The sequence below is a fragment of the Anguilla rostrata genome, chromosome 3 (genome assembly GCF_018555375.3).
Source record: "Anguilla rostrata isolate EN2019 chromosome 3, ASM1855537v3, whole genome shotgun sequence".
NCBI classification, from domain to species: Eukaryota; Metazoa; Chordata; class Actinopteri; order Anguilliformes; family Anguillidae; genus Anguilla; species Anguilla rostrata.
The window spans coordinates 61,895,439-61,916,134 of NC_057935.1; the positions used below are offsets into that span (position 1 = coordinate 61,895,439).

The 20,696-nt window shown below is 38.8% G+C and overlaps 2 protein-coding genes, 1 long non-coding RNA gene and 4 other non-coding genes across 7 annotated transcripts; 1 reads left to right on the forward strand and 6 right to left on the reverse strand.

The window, feature by feature from the left end:
* Window positions 1-2,640: 2,640 nt before the first annotated feature.
* Window positions 2,641-6,587, reverse strand: batf2 (basic leucine zipper ATF-like transcription factor 2). Its single transcript, XM_064329130.1, has 3 exons — window positions 6,258-6,587; window positions 5,917-6,024; window positions 2,641-3,702 (listed from the first exon to the last, which is right to left on the reverse strand). The coding sequence occupies exons 1-3, from the start codon at window positions 6,348-6,350 to the stop codon at window positions 3,433-3,435; spliced, it is 471 nt and encodes a 156-aa protein (XP_064185200.1). The 5' UTR covers window positions 6,351-6,587; the 3' UTR covers window positions 2,641-3,432.
* A 4,495-nt stretch (window positions 6,588-11,082) lies between these two features.
* On the forward strand, window positions 11,083-14,632 carry arl2 (ADP-ribosylation factor-like 2). Its single transcript, XM_064329138.1, has 5 exons — window positions 11,083-11,366; window positions 11,790-11,900; window positions 12,162-12,324; window positions 13,946-14,026; window positions 14,163-14,632. The coding sequence occupies exons 1-5, from the start codon at window positions 11,302-11,304 to the stop codon at window positions 14,295-14,297; spliced, it is 555 nt and encodes a 184-aa protein (XP_064185208.1). The 5' UTR covers window positions 11,083-11,301; the 3' UTR covers window positions 14,298-14,632.
* A 1,756-nt stretch (window positions 14,633-16,388) lies between these two features.
* LOC135251570 (uncharacterized) lies at window positions 16,389-19,469 on the reverse strand. Its single transcript, XR_010329158.1, has 8 exons — window positions 18,895-19,469; window positions 18,580-18,623; window positions 18,348-18,391; window positions 18,088-18,144; window positions 17,568-17,610; window positions 17,145-17,197; window positions 16,695-16,735; window positions 16,389-16,495 (listed from the first exon to the last, which is right to left on the reverse strand). It is a non-coding gene; the product is annotated as an uncharacterized LOC135251570 (long non-coding RNA).
* Window positions 16,574-16,644, reverse strand: LOC135252090 (small nucleolar RNA SNORD31). The gene has a single exon (XR_010329319.1). It is a non-coding gene; the product is annotated as a small nucleolar RNA SNORD31 (small nucleolar RNA).
* On the reverse strand, window positions 16,832-16,959 carry LOC135252093 (small nucleolar RNA SNORD22). Its single transcript, XR_010329322.1, has one exon. It is a non-coding gene; the product is annotated as a small nucleolar RNA SNORD22 (small nucleolar RNA).
* Window positions 17,266-17,338, reverse strand: LOC135252088 (small nucleolar RNA SNORD31). The gene has a single exon (XR_010329318.1). It is a non-coding gene; the product is annotated as a small nucleolar RNA SNORD31 (small nucleolar RNA).
* LOC135252087 (small nucleolar RNA SNORD30) lies at window positions 17,678-17,749 on the reverse strand. The gene has a single exon (XR_010329317.1). It is a non-coding gene; the product is annotated as a small nucleolar RNA SNORD30 (small nucleolar RNA).
* Window positions 19,470-20,696: the final 1,227 nt, after the last annotated feature.

Sequence of the window (20,696 nt, forward strand, 5' to 3'; positions counted from 1 at the left end):
AATTCTATTAATGTAATAGATTTACCTGGTCGCTTTTATTTTTAACCGTATTAATTTTAATTATACATCGTGGTTGTTTGTATTTGATGCTACTCATGTTTGAGACTGTATGCTCTGATTATCAAACGCTCGAACAAACAAAATATTCTTAAAGGGACACTTTAAGCTAATTTTATGACAAGTAACAAAGAATAGTCCTACTAATAATAGGCTACATTTAAGGCTGCTTGAATCAGCGAAACTTTCTCTGTATCCTTGTTTCTGCAGTGTATTCGATTTTTTATTTTATTTTACTAGGTACAGATCTGACATGCGCTCATCATATACATATCCCCACTGGACAAGCTACTTACATAGGTAAGATTAAATATTTAGTAGACGGACGGTGGAATTGTCATTACCTTATGTGCTTACAATAAGGTATTTTGTGGTTAACAATTGCTATAGCCTAGTACAGTGGCACCACACTAGAACATAGTCACATTGAGTACTACGGCAGTTGAAGGGTTCAATAATTATCTGTAGTGCTCAATAGTTCTTGAAACACGGGCTGCAATTGTCCGCCCAAGTGTAGAATTAATCAAAATACAAATCTATGTATAAACATGCGCTATAACAGTTCTATTTCACGCCTTGATCTGTTTCGTGCATTAGGAAATAGGTTATTGTACAGAAGTGATGATGAAGGTATAGCCTAATGGTATCCGCTAGGTTGCGTCTTTTCTGACATTTCAAGAAAATGGGCAGCGGAGAAGAACGCTAATTACAGGGGGTTTAAACCTCCAAGCCCACTGGCAGCTAGACCTGATAGCTTAGTCTACACAGTCTAAAATGAGACGCGCGTAATGGTGCGATTACACCAACCGAAGCGCACGATACACACGTGCTATCAAAGGGCTCCCGAAGATTCTTGTTCCTATATTTACAATTCTGATTTAATTATTTTTCCATCGGGATTATTTTCATTGCACTAGCATTGTGTTAGAAAATGCAAAAAAGTATTGTCATATAGTGAGTAAGAATTAAAGCAAAACGTCATGTGGCTTGAGCTAATAACTAACATGAAAATACATACTGCTAATTCAGGGTCTCTTGAGTCCAAACATTTAAGGAAATATTACCAAGATATTACATGGACTTTGGTGTTATAACACCATACAACGGCAGATATATAAATGGCACAAACTGGTTCATAATTGAATAATTTTGCATAAATAGAATGGAAGTGCCAGTTACCGATGACAGCAGAATTTGTGATTACCATATAATTATTTTTAACTGTAGTGAATGTTTCACTGACAAGTCGGAATTTGGAAGACATTGCTTCAATGATTTGCATGTAAAAACATTTTATTGCACTTTTGAACAATGACAAAAAGAAACTAAACAGAAAATGAACAAAACTAACAATGAATCAAAAGAAATACCAAAAGATTTAAATACCTCAAAGTGAAAAAATTTAAGTAGTCTTATGACTTTTAAATAAAGATAGTAATAAAAAGGCCCATTAACAGTATATTACCACTGTCTTCTTTGTGTCTATGAAACAAAACTGAATATATATAACATATTTATGTACTGGCATAAGGTCTAGTATAGCAGTGACAAGTGGTTGGCCAATTAAGTTGAAGATAATGAACTGCTGCAGTCAACATTATCAACCACATATGAGCACAAATTCAATTTTGAGAAGGATGCTAGGGGGAGCACAGTCCCTTTGCAGATCTCAATAACACAGGGCTTTATGGGGTTATACCCCATGTTATTTTTTATGGAATTGTGGAATATTTGACCATAACCATTGTGGAATATTTGAAAAGCCAGTATCCTTCGCATATTATTTCATACATTTATAAATCTGTTGAGCAACCCAATGTAAAGTCTCTCTTTTTCTAAATGTACAAAATGTATCATGTCCCTTTTCAATTTAGTACACATGGGTGGTGACAACTGATTCAGTTGAAAAAGTATCATTCTTCTAACTGATTGGACAGAAAGCACAAAGATGTGTGACTGAGTTTATACTGCTTTTCCTGCCAAAAATGGTTGAATGGAAGGGAAGGCTGCAGAGGTAGTATAAGTGTTTCTAAGAACATTCTAAATATATTTTCAGTCAGTCAGTCAGCATGCCCAAACAAGGCTGGAAGCTGGTGACATCTGTCACGTATTGGGTTCACCTGGCGGGCAAATCTGAATTTGAATGATGAAAAGAGTGAAGTTTGCTGAATTTCAACCCTGTTCCTGGAGATCTACCATCCTGTAGGTATTAATTTCAACCTAAATTCGGAACACCTGACGACTACTTAGTAGTTCAACAAAGATCTCCAGTTGTTGAATGACGTGTATTTTGTTAGGGTCAGAGTGGACGGTAGATCTCCAGGAACAAGGTTGGTGCTGGTGCTTGTGGAGTAACCAATTTTTATTGAATACTTAACAGAAAATACTGCAAACCATGTATAATGGTACATTAAGTTTGAGAAATAGTGATTTTAAAAATTAGATATCCCAATTTCCAACAAAAAATTTAAACATCACAAAGCATGGCCAAATATATATTGGCATGGGCCCTATTCATACATAGTAGAATATGTTGTGTTTAATGTGAAAATTATACGCTGATATGTATTGCCAACATGTGTCCTGTCATTGGTTGCACGGTTTATTCATGGTTTCGTCATGTCAAAAATTTACCACCATGGGCAAATCAAAAGCAGCCATCCTGAAGTATTCAATAGTACTAAGTACTTGCCAATATTCATATACAAATTCATATATGCATAACATTATGAAATATTTCAACACAAAATACTATTTTCCAAAACATGACTTGAATAACATGAATACAAACAGACAATGTGTGTTTTTAACTTGAATGAAAGCTTATTTTGCTCCCCATCTCCAAGATCCCATACACCAACCCCAAGCTAGGGGCAGTTTGTCATCTATTTTAATGCCACACTGGGCCAGCCCAGGATAAAACAATACAGTGAATATAAAATATTTAACAGGTAGTGTACATACAGTATATTACCAACCCAGTATCATTCTCAAGTGTGCTATATATGTATAAATACATATACATTTGTTGTATGTGTTACACATTACTTGGAACTGGCTGAACTCCTTTTATAAAGGTGATTCCCACTTTAGGTGAAGATAATACTAGTTGTTAAAAAGCTTGTTTAAGCTGTTTGAGCTTCCAAAGTCCTGTGCTTCTTCATTTTGAAAACTCGGTTTTGCATGGGACATAGGGGAATTTTCCTTTGTCAAAATGCATGTATATTTCACAAGAACTCCGAGCATATTGTGAAAGCTACCTTTCTATTTATTAACCCAAATGGGTTTATGTCACACTAGGGCATGACACTGGGCTCGATGTTTCATAAATAATTCACTCCGCAAACAACATAACCCATACCCGTCTATCTCTCTCTACCAAACAGTGTCCCAAAGCTGAGGCCATTCGGCAGAGTCCAGGAGATCTGGGAGGGCAAACCCTGTAGGGGGGGCAGCCGCAGGCGAGGGGGTGGGGGCCGGGGCAGGGGACGGGGCACTCAGCAACGTCTTTGGGCTGGAGAAGGTGAAGATGCAGCAGTGAGGCTCGTGCTGTTTGAGGGCGGAGTCGTAGCGCTCGATCTCCAGCCGAAGAAAGGCTATTTCCTTTTCATACGCCGTGTTTGAGCGCTCCAGTGACTGCAGTTCCTGCACAGAAAACAGAGAGGGTCAGGAAACACGGAGCCGCATGAAACATGAAGTACATTAAGTCATCCTCCTCAGGGTTAACCAGACAGCCATTATGCTCTTGGAAGGATTGTCTTACTACTTCCTACTCCTCAAGGATGAAAGTTGCCTGGCAGAAGAAAGTGACTCGACTAGAGGTCAATATTTGTATGACATTCAGAAAAGAGTCCCTAATGAGATTTTAGAAGAAAGGGGGTAAGGGGCTACCCTCTACACAGTCTTCTGCCCACAAATATCTTCTAGCACAGTGGTACCCTAACTTTCCAAACCCACAGTCCACTTTTTGAGCAAATATAATTTCAAGTGGATATGTTGTTAAACACTTGATTAATCTGTTGATATGAATGCTGATATTTATCGAAAGTGTGTGAGTTATTTTTTCTCGTGTCCCTTCTCAACCTCATTCATTACCCATTATTGGACCCAGACCCAGTGTGTGGGAAGCAGTGCTCTAGAAACTAACTCATCAATTTCCCACAACCCCTGCATGCCCCTGAAAAAAATTATCTAAAAGTGGGAAATAACTTTTTTGACATGAGAGACAAGGGCAGAAAAAGGTATGAGCATAGACGAGAGAGCATAAATGAAAAGCAAAACCTTAATCTCATACAAATTGTGTTACAACTGAGGCTATGGTTGTGAGTAATCATGAGGCTACACTATGGCTTAGAGGTCTGTTGTTTCAAACTGGCTGAGCATTGCATTGGTGAAGCTCTGGATTTTTATTTGAATCCATTTGTAACTGTTTGCAAAAATGAAAGAGATAAGAAAGCCAGCACTGTAAGCACTGTGAAACGGTTCAACATGATAAAGTTTACAAAAAGTAATTTAGTGTAATTCCAGATACACAGAAGGTAACACTGATAAAGATATCTTATTAAGAATATCATACATTGTACTTTAACCTTTAAAGGGACAGGTCACTTTCTGTGTTATTATTTTTTTGGCTTTAGTGCATGTTTTTAAATGGCCCAGACAGTTTCATGTGTAATGAGGGACATTTTAGATTACAGAAGTCTCTGATAACCAGCCAGATTTACTATGGCTGGTATAGAGGGCATTTAAGGGTTGTGTCTAAAATAAGTAAATACACTTCAAGTAATTCCAATGCAACATTATGAAATGCTATAGAATTAATCTGTTCATATAACCAGAGGCTGTGTATGTGAACATATTAATTCTATAGCATTTCATCAAAATTATAAAAATGATTAACTGTTTTTATAGCATAACAACACAGTATAGCATTGTTTTACTTTCAGTTTCCTCTGCAAAGCGTCTTTGTGACAGTGTCTCTGTAAAAAGCGCTGTACAAATGAAATTGAGTTGAACTGAATTTTATTTTTTCCTTGAACGCAGGCACCTCTGGTTGCATGTGCTAAATAGGTAACAGTTCCCACCAAAATAAGATTAAACATAATTATTTGAAGAATAGTTTGGAAGAGTAGTATACACACAAAACCTCCGTGGGCATAGGTTCACTGCATAAGGTCCTTTGGAGTAACTTGAAGTGTACAAGTATGTTCTTAAGACGTTGAACACCCAAATGGTCCTATACCAGCCACTGTTAAGCTGGCCAGTGCTCAGAAACTTCTGCAAAGAGCTAAAATAGCCTTCATCAAACACATAAACTGTCCAAGTAAAACAAAAACATGCACTAAAACTGAAAGTGTATATATATTTAAACCCACAAAGTGAATTATCCTTTTGAAGCTTCATTATTTATTTTCAGGAACAGTTCAGTCATAGTGGAATATGAAGTTCAGGAACAGAAAGGGCTGTTCCACTAAGAGCCACCCTTTCCCAGAAATGCTTGCAGACACACAGGCAGATTGCACAACACACACACACACACACAATCCCTAAGTAACCTGTACAGTGGCATTTAAACAGAAAAGACACTCAGACACTAATATAGACAGAGACTTTCAGCCAGGATGACAAAAATCTCAATTATGTAGACATTTAAACAGTATATAAGACCCTAGTCTTTGCACATTATATCTACCTTCTCTCTGCAATATCTAATTCAGCAAGTCTTGCCACTTGAGAGACTACCTGTGAGAAAACACTACATGTGACAGAATATTTGAGGGGGGTTTTGCATCAGAAGTACCCCCTTATTGTTCATTATTAGAGAGTGTAATGAACGCTGGGGACAGTGATCACACAGACCTGGTGTAGTGCATCTGCTCGCTCTGTCTGCTTCTTTCTGCTCTTCTGGGCAGCAGCTCTGTTCTTCTCCCTGCGCTTGTATTTCCTGTCCACGCGCGAACACTTTCCCTGCTCACGTCAGAATTAATAATTGTAAACAATATAACACTGACCCTTAAAATGCATATTTGTTGTCATTAATATTAATACTATATGTATTGCATAAATTGCAATACAGTAGACTTAACATTCTTAACAATAACATCACATCCAATAAGTAATCAGGAATAATAATAATAATAATAATAATAATGTTGCTGTCATTTCTCATTGAAAAATATACAATAACAAAAATACCTTACCGTGTCCGATGAACTATCATCACCAGATATAGATGTTAAACTCCCTTCAGGTTCTGGTTCCGTCCACATCTGTATCCCCGTTAGTAAGTGCATTAAAATTCGCGCGCTAGCAAAAATCAAAATTCGTTCAAAAACGCAGTCAGACGCTGATCTGCACTGGCACTCGTAAAATAGTTTTTTATTTTTGGGCAAACTGTTCGTATCTTGTTCCGTTAGTTCGAACTGAAAGACCGGTGTGAACTGATGGCTATGTTCCCCGCTACCAGCCTCCTCGAAACCAACTCCCGCTGTAAGCGTGGATTCCTAAGTCTCGTCTTATTAAAACATTCCCGACAAACCGGAGGCGGAAGCGGAGGCGGGGGGTACAACTTTCAGTTTCTGTTTCTTTTAAACTGGAGCTCTGATGAGCAGAGGGAGTAAGTACTAGGGTCAACACTCTTCCCTGAATTCACGTGTAGGGAATTTCTCAACGCACAGCCAGCTATGAATGAGGTCCTGTGCATGAAACTCATAAACTAGCCTACTTATCTGCTGTTGAGTTCTCTGGAATGTGTTTATTATGGACATAATTGCACTGAAATATGATATATTTATCTATCTGCCCCTGCTCAGTTTTGAGGGACTGCCTTAGGCAGTGACTGGGTGGCAAGACTCAAACAGTCACTTCTAATTGACTAGACTGTGCTCAACAGCATATATTCCTACATCATTTTCACCACATGCAGTACCATATATTTCCAAATGGAGGGTAGAAGGGTAAAACTGATGTAGGAATAAATCCCATGCATTTTGAAATATGGCGGGTGGTCTTTTTTTTTTTTTTAATATGAAAAATTCTACAGGTCCTGGAGCACCTGTTAAGATAGATGTCATCATGAACACCAGTAAGTACCAAGAAATAACAAAACAATGCACCCCCCCATGAGCTTACAACATTTCTATTTTCATTTAAAAATTAAACTTTTTAATGCAATTCACTTATTATTATCTATTATATAAGTACAGATATCATATAATGAAATATTAAAGTGTTTATAAACAACTTTATACAGTTTAAAGTATTTTTAATCATGAAAAAAACTGGTTTAAGCAGGTGTGTCCAAACTTTTTACTGGTACTGTATATGTTCCTCCTGTTGTGGCTTCTAAAAGTACCAGTCTGCATTGAACCCATTAAGCTAATTAAAGCTCACTGGTACTAATTCTCATCGGCACTCTAACGAGGTAAAACGCAATGTTTCATCTATGTTTGTTTTGCCCTGAGAGATGGGGGGACTGGGGGAGGGTGGACAGTGGGGGTGGTGTTATAGAAATGTAAAATGCACTTTGTCTGTCACTGTTCTGGGTCTCAGAATGAAGCTGAGGCCTGGAAGTCACCTCTTTTTCTCAATCTTTCCCTTGTGCTCTGTGCAGTCTGCCACAACACAAAGTGAAATCGATCGCGCTGATGAAATCCAAACGGGGGAAGTCAATGTGACTCACAGCTTCTCAAACTGCCTTCACGTCACCTAGGTTGCAACACAACGCATCACATCCTGCATTTCTTTCTTTTACCACCCCTTTTTCAACCCCTCCCTTCCTCCCTCCCTCTGAGTATGTGGGAGTGTGAAGAATCTGAGCTTGCTATTCCTCTAAATTAGGTTGTTGCAAGAAAATGGGTGTGTGGGGAGGAGGAGGCAGGGGTGGAGCTAAGGGAGTGTAAAAGGGAAATCTTTCCCAGGCGCTAGCGTGTCCAGAGGGCCCCTAGAGGTGGGGTGTGTGCATGTGTGTGTGTGTGGGGGGGCATGGGGCTGGGAGGCGGTTTAGAAAACAGAGTCAATAAAATGGTAAAATGTTTAAATTAACTTGGAAAAGGATGAAAGATTTCCAAAATGTGTTCAATTTTTCATGACAAGAGGATACTAAGGAACTATTGGGCATTGTGTCACAGCCATTTTAAATTTGATGAGGATGATATTTTACAATAACAGTTATCCATCCTATTGTAAATATTTACAAAAGACAAAACCATTGGTGGGTGGCAATGTAGCATAATGGTTAGCAAGGTGTGATGATAATTCTGAGATTGTAGGCCTGATTCTCAGGTAGGGCACTACAGTTGTGCCCTGGAGCAACATAATTAACTTGAATTGCTTCAGTAAATATCCAACAGTAAAAATGGATTGTGCATGAAGAATGTAAGCTGTCTTAGTTCTTAGTTGCTGGATAAGAAGTTCTGCTAAATGCCTAAGAAGCCTACTGTAACTATAATGAAAGGGGAAGTGAGACATTTCCATTATGCTGTACTTCCTCTTAATAAAACACAATAATAGGCATTATATATATATATATATATATATATATATATATATATATATATATATATATATACTGTTAATGTCAAACCTACTTTAATTGTGATGAATGTTAAGTACGTTTTTGAGAATGTTTAGAGAATTCTCAATTGTAGTCATTGTAGTAAACCATTTCATTTTAAAGAGATTTGATTGATTCCATTTGTGTAAGAGTGTGAATTTCTGAATCTAATTGCATCATCAGTTCACTTGTGCCAAAAAAGGCTATTTAACTGCAGGTACGTGGCTGCTAAGGGTACACATTTATCTCCTTAATCATTCAGGACTCTTTTCATCTAGTGGTATTTTTGTAGAAAGGATCTCATCTCTGTTTTTATGAATGGAATAAAAAGAAAAGTTTTAAACTATTCTAATTAATTGTTATGTGGTAAGTGAAACAAGTAAAACTCAACAAATACACCTGCTTTTGTTGCTAACTTCAAGTTTTATGTGACTCAAAAGTAAATGTGTGCTCTAGTTTTCCAATGGCTTGCAGTACTCAAACTGTAATGAACACCGCCCTGTATGCATTCATGTGGTCACCTTTGAATCAATGGTCCTTCACAACATAAACAGAAGTAAACTGACCAGGGTTGGAGACAGAAAAGAAATGTAAGCCATTTGCATTAATTTCATTTATTTATTTATTTTTTTGCAGTTTAATGGTGCAATCAATTTTCCTCCAGTATGCCCAAAACCTTGTGACAGGTGGGGATTGTGCTTTTCTCATTGCTAAAATTCCATATAGCAACAGAGACTGGTATGAATAAGAACTGGTTTAATACCAGGATATACCGTACAGTGCATCCCTATTAGTCTAAATGGCAAGTTTGATCATTCATAATGCAGAGCAAGACGCGAATAACGACATGACAAATAAACCAACTGCATACATACATAAGTGACACAAATAATCAAATTATCACCCCTACAGCAACCACTATTTCAGCCACCATTATTTTACGTAATTGGACTTATGCAAAGCTGGTACAAACAAGCCCAAACAAATCTTTCAGTAGATGGAAGAATCACAATGACGAAAAGAAGTAGTATAGTATGAGCCCATAAAATTCCCTCAGGATTGCAAAAGACTTTAAAAACCGCAATGCATCTCATTCAAAATACCATATGAACACAAAGACAAATGTAGTTTGCCTACATACTTATTTATGTTTAATGTCTACGTGACTGTTTATATTAACCAATTTTCACACCGAATTACCTAAACACTCCTTTCCCAATCTCGAATCATCAGAAAAAAAACCCTGTGCTTGAGCAAAATAACCAATAGGTCACATAAAACGGATATGAATGTGTTGCTAAATAAGGTGGTTTGGTGACTGGACAGTATGTCCTGTTTTTATATCCTTGCCACTTATTATAAAAGCATCTGGCCTACTGCTTATAAAACTGAATCAATGGATTTCTAGTAGTTGTTAGAGCAAATATAGCATACAGATTTTTTTACATTAATTAAAATCCATCATTTTTAAAAGTTACATTTTTTTAATTAAATAAAAAGTCAAACACAGAACCTAGTGTTAGTGGATTAAATTGGTTAATACAGATTGTGTTTAATTCTACAATTTCTGGAATGCCAGAAAATACAGAATAAATTCATGACTTTTATAAAATGTATACATTGCAGCTATAGCCAATGTGAAAAAATAATAATTGCAAAGATATATGGTGCAAATATACATTGACCGTTTCCAATAAAGTGAGCATTAAGGCAAACTGTGTTCCCAAACTTTTCTTCGCTGTGAGAAAACATGAGAAGCATTCACCATACATAAGGCCGGGGTTGGGTTATAATTCCTTGTGACAAATGCTTTCTTGTGTTTCACATGGCTAGCCGAGGTTGTCTAAATGTGTATTGTCCTCATAGATTCAACTAGAAAATTAAATTATTTATTTTCAGCTAGCACAGATTTATACACTAAGCAAGGCTTTGTTAATACCGTAGATATTTTCATAAACATGCCAATTGTGGTTCTAACAATATCCTTCTCGGAGCTAGGCTACTATATCTTCCTTTCCGGGCTAACATTTATTAATATGAATATACTATTACAGTACAATACTGTTACTGTTACATATAATTTAACACAGCGAGCTACTATTTTCCACTTTTCCCCTTGTACACGATTTTGCTTTTCTAGTCAGTAAAATGATTCAGATAAATATTTCAACGATACTACATTGGGTGGCGCTATTCAACCCATAGTCATACCCATAGTAACTGCTATTTACTAACTAGACGCAAGGATCGTGGAAACCGTTTTTATTATAGTCCATTGCGTGGAACCTCTTTGTCGACGTCCACACCATAGACCATAGAAACCCACGGACACACCCTTGGTTGCATAGTCATGAACGAATAGAAGCATTGTGTTATTATGAATGATCGTAACACTGTTCAATCAATTCTCTTATTCAAGCCGCTCTTCAAAATAAGAACCAATAGTATATTAGAGTGGGTGGGATTTAGTAAGCTGTTCACTTCCTGGCTTTGTAGGAAGCGAGAAGCAGCTGCTATGTGGATATCGGTTTTTATTGTACAGAAGCAGTAGTAGTGAAATAGTAACGTACAATAACGAATACTGAAATTTGATAGAGGTAGTTAGTAGCTATATATAGATATTGTATTATATTGTTAAATTTCACCTAGCTGTTTTACTAGACTGTCAGTAACGTTAGCTAAAGTTTACAATGGGCTTACTCACAATACTAAAGAAAATGAAGCACAAGGAACGAGAGATGAGACTACTGATGCTGTATCCTTTTAGCGCTAAGTTGATGCTCAATGTTGAAATCGCATTGAATAAGATAAATGTCGAAAATGTGGAGCGGCCTGAGTTGTGGCCTGGGTGAAACTATGAGCAATAGCAAAATGTAATGAAATTGATAATGCTATGCAACGTAAATTGATAATGGTCGCAGTTGTGTTAGTACTTCATGCCTAGAGTGTTAGCTTCATTAGTCTGAAGTGGTACAAACGGTGTCAACGAACTATTCAGCTTTTTGTGTTAAATTACGATAACCTAACGTTCATCAGTTACTTTGCATAGAATAAAACAGCTTCGAAACTTGTTAATGTCGTATAGCACGCTACTTATCTGACTATGCTTCTGGCAAGAAATGTCATTAAAAAATCTGTTACCTTATGAAGTTATTTCTTAACAAAAACGCATGCTTAGTGGCCTGGATAATGCTGGGAAAACGACCATTTTGAAAAAATTCAACGGAGAAGATGTCAGTACCATCTCCCCTACACTAGGGTTCAATATAAAAACGCTGGAACACAGAGGGTAAGAGAGCAGCCTATAGTGGGGGAGGCAGGTGGAGGAAAATTGAAGTCCTATTGTCCTATTGTGGCTCCTGGTCTACCGAATGTCCCTTTAGTCGTAGATGCAATATTATGTCAGCTTGCGGTTCTCAGAGATAACCATAATAATCTTACTTTTCTACGACAGGAGCATAGCAATGTTTGAATGCATAAGTTCTCCCATCCGAAGCTGAATTGGTCTGGTTTTTTCTCCATCCCTTTTCTTCCCTCTTTACCATTATAGGTTTAAACTGAACATCTGGGATGTGGGAGGCCAGAAGTCACTGCGTTCCTATTGGAGGAATTACTTTGAGAGCACAGATGGGCTGGTGTGGGTTGTGGACAGCGCTGACAGATTGAGACTGGAGGATTGCAGGCAAGAGCTGAGCGCTCTGCTACTAGAAGAGGTACAATTTTACTTCAGTGCTATTGTCTACAGGTAATCAGATAGATGGTAAATTCTACTGCAAGGCCTTAGCATTTGATGTTCTTTTGATCATCAGATTTAGTCACCTGTTGTGAGAGCTCAGATAGATCCTATTATGGGATCTATGCTGGACAGTGCTTTCTCAGACCACTCTGAAGTACCATCACAGCTGCCCCTCTGTCTTAATTTACTTGAAAAGGGGTTTACCTTTGGATGATTGATGTGTTAATGAGTAGTGAGTTCTGAAGAACGAGTGAGTTGTGAGTTTTGTGTGTTGTAACCATAGACTGTAGAAACAATAAGGACCAAGTTACTGTGACGTCACCCATTGATTCTCCATGGGCTTGGGGAAAGGAGTTTTGAAGTCCTGGAAATGTAGTTAGTGGGCTCTGCCATTTTGTACAAATTTGAGCCAGAGACTGCGCAGTAGGGAAAAGAGGGACCTGTGAGGGCATTAAGTCCGGTCGTCCACTAAGCACATGAGATACAGTGACATGGCAGAGATGCAAACTGTCTCTGATTCATCCACATATTACAATCTTGTCCAAATAACACAATAACTTAAGAAATTGCCACATGGGGAGACATTTTAAAAAAAAAAAACCCTATTGCGACTACAATTTACAAAAAGTTGATATGGAGTTTATTGGTACTCTTATAAGCCAGCACAGTGGTACTGGGACTGGGGCCTTTCTGTGTGGAGTTTGCATGTTCTCCCCGTTTCTGCATGGGTTTCCAACGGGTACTCCGGTTTCCTCCTGCAGTCCAAAGACATGCAGCTTAGGTTAATTGGAGAGTCTAAATTGCCCCTAGGTATGAGTGTGAGAGTGAATGGTGTGTGTGCCCTGCGATGGACTGGTGAACTGTCCAGGGTGTTTTCCTACCTCTTGCCCAATGCATGCTGGGATAGCCTCCAGCACCTCTTGTGACCCTGACCAGGAATAAGCCAATATAGATAATGGATGGATGGTACTCTTTTTTTCAGTAAATGGATCTGGGATCCTTAAGACAAATGTTACTGCGAAAAGGATGCAATTAAACCAGGTCCTGTAGGTTTTAAATGTACTGATATCACTCTGTTTATGTTCCCCAAATCACTGCATTTATTATCTATCACAATTTTATCTATTTACAATTCAAGATAATAAATGTAAATGTAGAGTTAAACACATGAGATGTATTTTATAGTGTAGTACAGTGAACACTAAGATAGCTTCTTTAAGCGAGACATAGAAAGATACAGGTGGCATTAAAGTAAAGGGAACTGTAGGGAATGTAGGGAACCGACCATTATACACAGACGCACTTATCTATAGAAAAGTAAACGGTATATAGTAAATAATGCACAGAAAATGTCACATTCAAGCTTTTGTGAAAAGGGAGAAATCTGTAGAGTACATAAACTAGCACAATCATTTGCAGAACCTGAGCTCTGAAGGCAGCACAGTGTCACATGATTTCACACTCTTCACTGAGAGGCGCGGTGGTATTTTTAGAAAGCCATTTAAATATCAAAATGTAAATCTCTGGATGCTTCAGGGCATTGGGTGCTCATCTCTTAACTGTTTCTAAGCATCAGTATGTGCCACTGTCTCTCACAGCGCCTAGCTGGAGCCACTCTCTTGGTGTTTGCCAATAAGCAGGACCTGCCGGGGGCACTGTCTAAAGATGCTATTAGGGAGGTGAGTACACACACAAACACTCTTTCTCTCATAAACACAGAAGTACCGGTGTCTGCATCTTTGCACACCCAGTTTTTGTTGTCTTTACATCTTGCTCACCCTTGGTGTTTCAGCATGTGTGTATGTGTGTCTACAGGCGATGGCTCTGGACAGTATAAAGACTCATCATTGGTGTATCATTGGGTGCAGTGCAGTTACTGGGGAGAACCTGCTTCCTGGTGTCGACTGGCTACTGGATGACATCGCCGCACGGATATTCACAGCCGACTGAGGCAATATTCACACACTAACCTAACAGATACACTTAATACTCTGCTCATGAATCCACACACATCCATACAGGACAATAATCTAGGCAACTGCAGTCGAACTCTTGATGGAAAATGGATCACTGGCACCACAGTGGTCATTCCTGAAGAGTTTTCATATTTGGCTCTTTTTTTTTTTTTTTAACAGAAGACTGAAGTCAAGGGACCCTAACATATTGAGATCCTCACATGTCACTATTGGTTGTAAATCTTTCTTGTGTGCAGTATGACTAAGTTATAATTTGTGGTATTACCAGTTTTGTTCTGAGAAATCAAAATAAACTTTTAAAAAAATCTATGAAGCGTATTTTCAACTTCAAGTTTATCTTCAAATTCAGCCAAAACTTTTCTAAATATTCTGTACTGCACAATAAACACATTGGTTATAATTACTGAATCAGATTACAGCAAAATTTTGAACCACCTCAGAGCAAATGTCTAGTCTAGGTTGACCACTGCAGACCTTGAATTCAGTTTCTGGCCAAGCCCCCCCCTACTGGCCAATTTGTAAATATACTCACATGCCAAAGCCTTATGTGCCTCTTGCTGTAGCTGGGTAGTGATATGCTTCAATCCAGCACAACCTGGTGCAGATGAAAAGCAGTGTTGTAGGGGACCAAACTATGGACCACTGACTGACTAAACCTTTTCAGCTCAATGCTCTGCAGGTTCATTAACACGCTTCTTGTTCAGCTTATCCAAGCACTATAAAGAAGAGTTAATTTATGCAGTATTGATCCCAAGAAATATGCAGGCCCAAATGCTGCTGTGGCAAGAGTAGTATGTTGCATGTTAAGTCTCCTGCTCCTCTAAAAGCTGGTATTAATAGCATAGCTGCTTGGTAATGTATGTTAGAGGGCTGGTCAAAGCTTTGATCTAATATCAGCCATTGTGTGTGTTTGCTACATGTACAATAAACAGAGTACCATAGAGACCAAGGACTGCAGTGTGACATTTATGTAATGCTCAGGCTCTGAGACCTGTTATGTGACAATTATCCTTAGACATACCAAAGCCATCTTTCCGCTACCTACACAGGGGCCAGTGATAAACTAATGTGATGAAACCGCTAGTACTCCTATCATTTAGAAATAGTACAGAACTATTGTAAAAGGACCGTAAGCCGAGCAACATTGATAAAAATCAAAAACTTGATACATTTGGCTTTGTTTACTGAATTATGGTGAATAAGCCGCAGCATGGCATGTAGGATGCATCAATGGCATGAAAAGCTACAAGCAGTTCAAATATTTTGGAAATGTCAGCTGTACCATGAGCCCACTTTAGCTATTTCCAGTCTTACTCCCACACAGCAAGTGCTGCTGCCAAATTTGTACTCCAGTACAGTGACTTTATCCTCACTACAGGGTTCGTGCTCTCCGCTCACACCAAGTTTTCCACTCTTTAGCTCAGAGCTTGAAACTAAGACCCAAGAGTTTACACCTCAGTAGTGGACAACCTGTCCACACACAAAAAAGCCCTACTCAGAATTAGCGTCTGTATGTTTATGTACAGAATATAAATAATTGTTCACACATTACAAAAACGTGCACATTCTCAGTCAGATCATGAATTAAGTTAACCAAGCCATGACACCAACTTTGACATCAAGTTGTAGAATGGCATTTACCTGCTCTGTGCCTAAGTCGATCACTTTCAGTCGTTACATTAGTGCATTGCACAGGGACAAGAATCCCCCTACCAATTAGGCTTAAATACAATCCCCCTCAAGCGTTTTTCTTTTCTTTCTTAAATTCCCCACATGTACCAGCAAGTTCATAACTAGTCCCTGGAGATGCACTATGTAAGCTGCGGCTCAAACTGCTGTCAAGTTGGCAAAATGTCCATCTGGAGTTTGATCGGCCCACACAAGCTGGAATTATATTGCACATTAAACAAGTTTAACAGCAAGATCCTCCCTTCTCTTGGGGCAGAAAAAGCTAAATTAACTGTAAAGTTTCTTTAACACCCATGTAAAGTTGAGCATTCCAACAAATGCCCAAATTCTCTCACCCCCACACTTGAGGATTTCACCCAAGGAACAAACAATCCAGTTCAGCACACCTTTTATTTAGGGATTAATAATCAATGTCCAGTTCACAAGTTGATAAGAGATTGACTTGATCCATCTCATCCCCACAATTCCAGTTCTTAGAAGCCCCTGCATGGAGAAATGACAGAAAATTAAAAACCTTCCAACAGGTAGAATGGCTGAAATTAGTGGGTAAATTTGGACATGTAAATCAGAGGGGTACCACTCAGTCACTGTACAATCAGACTGGGGCGGTAATCACAGTTCATCACGTTCAGCCTTGTTCCATTTTTATAATTTTATTTTTTAAAATAAAAAAATAACATACCTTAGAACAGGTTCCAATCGGCAGATCCTCAGGGTCACACACTGCAAGAAATGTAAACAATTATACAGGTGGTCAAGAAATCAGCAGCAATTTGGCTACTCTAATCCAGCAACAATTCTATACTACACGGAAAGCCCGTCCCATCAGACAGTTGGACACCCCAACAGTTCATCCCCTTGTTGCCCTGGCAGGACCAGTGGGTTCACCTTTTCAGGTTCTGGTCCCAACACAGGGCGTAAGACGCGTGCGGGTTTCATCACAGGGACAGACTGGGGTTTTGGGAAAGGGTCAAATTGGTACATTCATGGCACCAGTCACAGCTTTATGGCATGTTCAGCACCAATGTGCATATGACGCTGCATCATTTACAGGTGCGATTTACCCACCAGACCACTCTGCCATAACCTGTGAAGAGTGGTCAGTTAACACAAAGAAAGTGAGTGGACTCACCTGGCCATAGTAATAGACTGTTGACGTCACAGGACTACATGGTGCAAATCCTCCTGGAACAGTTAGACTTGATTAAAATCAAAGAAAAAGGTATGGAGACTAGCTCTCCACTACCACATTACTGTGGTCAGTGAGGTACCAGTCAGTCACAGAAAAATCAGACTGGGGCGGTAACAGGAATCCTCATTCCACAGGGGAAAACACTAGCCTTAAACCAATCACTTACAACACTACTCCACATTGTACACATTTTGAAACTGACATTCTAAAATGCTGGAATACAGCACACAAACCATCTCCAAACCCAAGCCATGCACCTGATCTCATTTGAACCAATTTTAGGGATTTCTTCCAATACACCAGAGTAGAAGCTACAACTGCCAGACATTTACTACACAAGACTTTGAATAGATGAAAACTTACCAGCCATTCCAGTGAAGTGAAAGCATCAACCTGGATTTTCCACCTGTAAAATAGGGGAGAAGTCAGGACTCACAGGAGTCAAACTGAACCGACTGCTGTAGCAACCTCTCTGCAGTCAGCAATTCCATTTCTCAACAGGAAAATCAGACGAACGAGATTCCAAAGGGAAAATCATCATTTGCAGCAGAGAAGTAGGCTAGCTTTGTTCAGAGAGCAGACCGAAGTACAGAACTTGTCACTACACTAAATATCATTGGCCAGCAAGTTCATACCTTGCCGCCTTTTGATTTGATAGGCGAGGTGCATTCCAATCGCTTATTTTATCTGTACTCAAGGGACCCAGATATTGGGTGCAAAATGTTATAGTTAATAAAGTGTCAAGAAAAGCAAATGGCATTTCATTTACTGTGCCACATGAGACGCTAGAATGTTAAATATCAATTTGAAAAACGCAATCAGAACCACCACACCAGGGTGCATTACGTAAAGTATGAGAATGAACCCAGGAGAAGAATCTTACCACAGTCTAGCTGTATCGGTCAACCCAGTGAGTCCATCTTAGGGTCACCACACCTGGCTGGGGTGAAAGGGAATGGTTTTAGCATATAATCACATCAAACCAGGTTTCAGGTCTCCATGGGGGAGTCCAATCAGGGCTTTGGTGACTAGGATTGCCATGCGACAAATGTCGTCCAAAAAGTTTAGGGTAAAAACCCAGTTCATCCTTTTAGGCTCCACAAATGGTAATACTACAAGAATGTGGACTGTCTTAGAGCTTACCATCAGATGTTCACTGTGCCAACGGATCTCTCATCAGCGGAGACCTAAACACAGAAATACAATTAATTTAATAGAGCAACATTCTAAAAAGCCAATCCATTTACAGCCAAAAGGGGTTTCAGAATAAAAATCAGCATCACTGAAAATCAGGCATATGCTTGTCATTTTTAAAAATCATCACTAAATACCCTCACAACATTACAGGTAGGGTATAGATAATGTAAATAGTTACCAAAATTCTCTCCATTCTTCACAGGAATACCACTTTGCGTAGATCTGTCGAAAGTGAAAGAACAGTCAAACCTGTGTCCCATGAGAAAACTCTGGCACACATGCAATGCAGCTTAATGTTCAATGCTACTCAGAATCTGGTAAAGTAGTTTCTTCAAAATGTGGATTCGGTAAGAGAGAGTTCGAGGATCATCATTGTAGCACAGACATCTGTCATTAGTTATGTAGGTCCATTAACTGCGCCAGATACTAGCAACTGGTACAAAGGTACAATAGAAACATCCTTTAGAAAATATAGCTGACGATATTCCATTACCTCTTCTCGTGGACGTCCATATCCGACCGGACCTGGGGAGAAGAACACACCCAATGACACGTGCTTCCAAACACGTGGACGTACCCTGGCGGTCTACCGGGCATGCAACTATACCGGTATGTTATTTTACAGTGGCTGCACCTTAGCTAGTGGTCAGGCTTGCAAACCAAGTTGTAGTTCCTCGTCAGAAAATTATTTGCAATCACAGTATTTCAGTACAGGTCTGTGAAAGGTTATCATCATCGAGAAACTTATTTTAGGTAGCAACGCTACCTAGCTACCACACGATACTGAACTGTCCTTTTTTCCTAGATGCGAGAATAATTAATAACTACAAATACTTGTGAAATAACCCAGCTTCAAACATTAATATTATGAACATACACGAGTAAAACTACAATATTTATGGTCAGATGGCGATAGATTCACATCTGCTACGCCAGCCAACAGTAGTTCTGCATCAGTAACTTGCCAACTACTTCAGTGCGATATATTGTGTTGACATTAAATATAAATATTTCTTAATATATAACGTAACACGTAATTATGTTAGGGCATTAAATCAAGCATTAACACAACTTAAACTCGTTCATTAACACACAGTTGGACAAGTATTAACCTACACTCACCTCAGTCTGAGCCACAAAATGAACGAAAGCTGGGAGGTGGCGCATTTTATTTCGGCCCGGCGCTTGGTGTCATAACTCCTCCCACTTTAATATAAATAATTGTAATTACATTTTTAATATGAATATAAATACGTGAAGGTAGCCTATTTTAAGGAACATGCGATATATTTGATTTAAATATTATTTCAATAAGTTTTATACGTGTGGGAAAAATAGTTTCACGGCGTTTGTTTAAGGCGTCATTTCCTTTGAGCGACCGTAGCCAATGGTTATGGTTTATGACATTGTAGCACCGAACTTATACAGTTCATTGAATTTTAGCTATATTCAGTGAAATCTCTGAAGAGTATAAGAACAGGTAATTTTCATACAGTTCACTGAGTGAGATAGATATCCATGTTGTCTTTCACAAAGTTTAACTGCAAAACCGATTATTTAGAGCGCTACGCGATGTCGGTATCCCACGTGGCCGATCAAGTTTGTATGGCTCAGGTGGTAAGCCTATGGTAGCTTCATTTGCGTGTCCAAGACGGTCTATATAGCCTCCTCGTCCTCGAGTTTCCTACTTGGGCAGTGTCTGAAAACCTTTTTCGTTGTCATAACAAGCTTTTGTAAATAATCTGCCATATATTGCTTGCGATGGATAAAATTGGCCATTGTAAATCAAATTAATTTGGCGATAATCACAGCAGAATGTTGTTGAATGTCTTGACTGTGTAGCTCATGCAATATCACACAAATCCAGTGACATTGTTCAAATTATCTTTGCATGCAACCTTTTCTCAATGGCGCATACCTGGGATAATTAATGGAATTGTGGATACATAGACTACTGGTCTTTGCAGTCTCTCGACTATCTGCTGCATATATACTGTCATATTTTTAATGTTCTGTTTGACATCGTTTTGGTGCACACCAGCAATGCACACTAAATACTCTTTTCATGTTTGACAAACAGTTGGAATTGTCCTGCCATTTGTCACTTTTTTAATGTTGTCAGATTTTTTTGTGTGAATATTTGCTCTGATATGCCCCTGTGTCAACAAAATTATGTCATGTCACTTTGTAAAACTTGTCATTCCCATTTTTCTGACAGGGAACTCACTAGCTCCTGCTGTCTTCGGTGATTACCCCACAGAAATACTCAGTGTACTAAACTGAATGTGTATCACA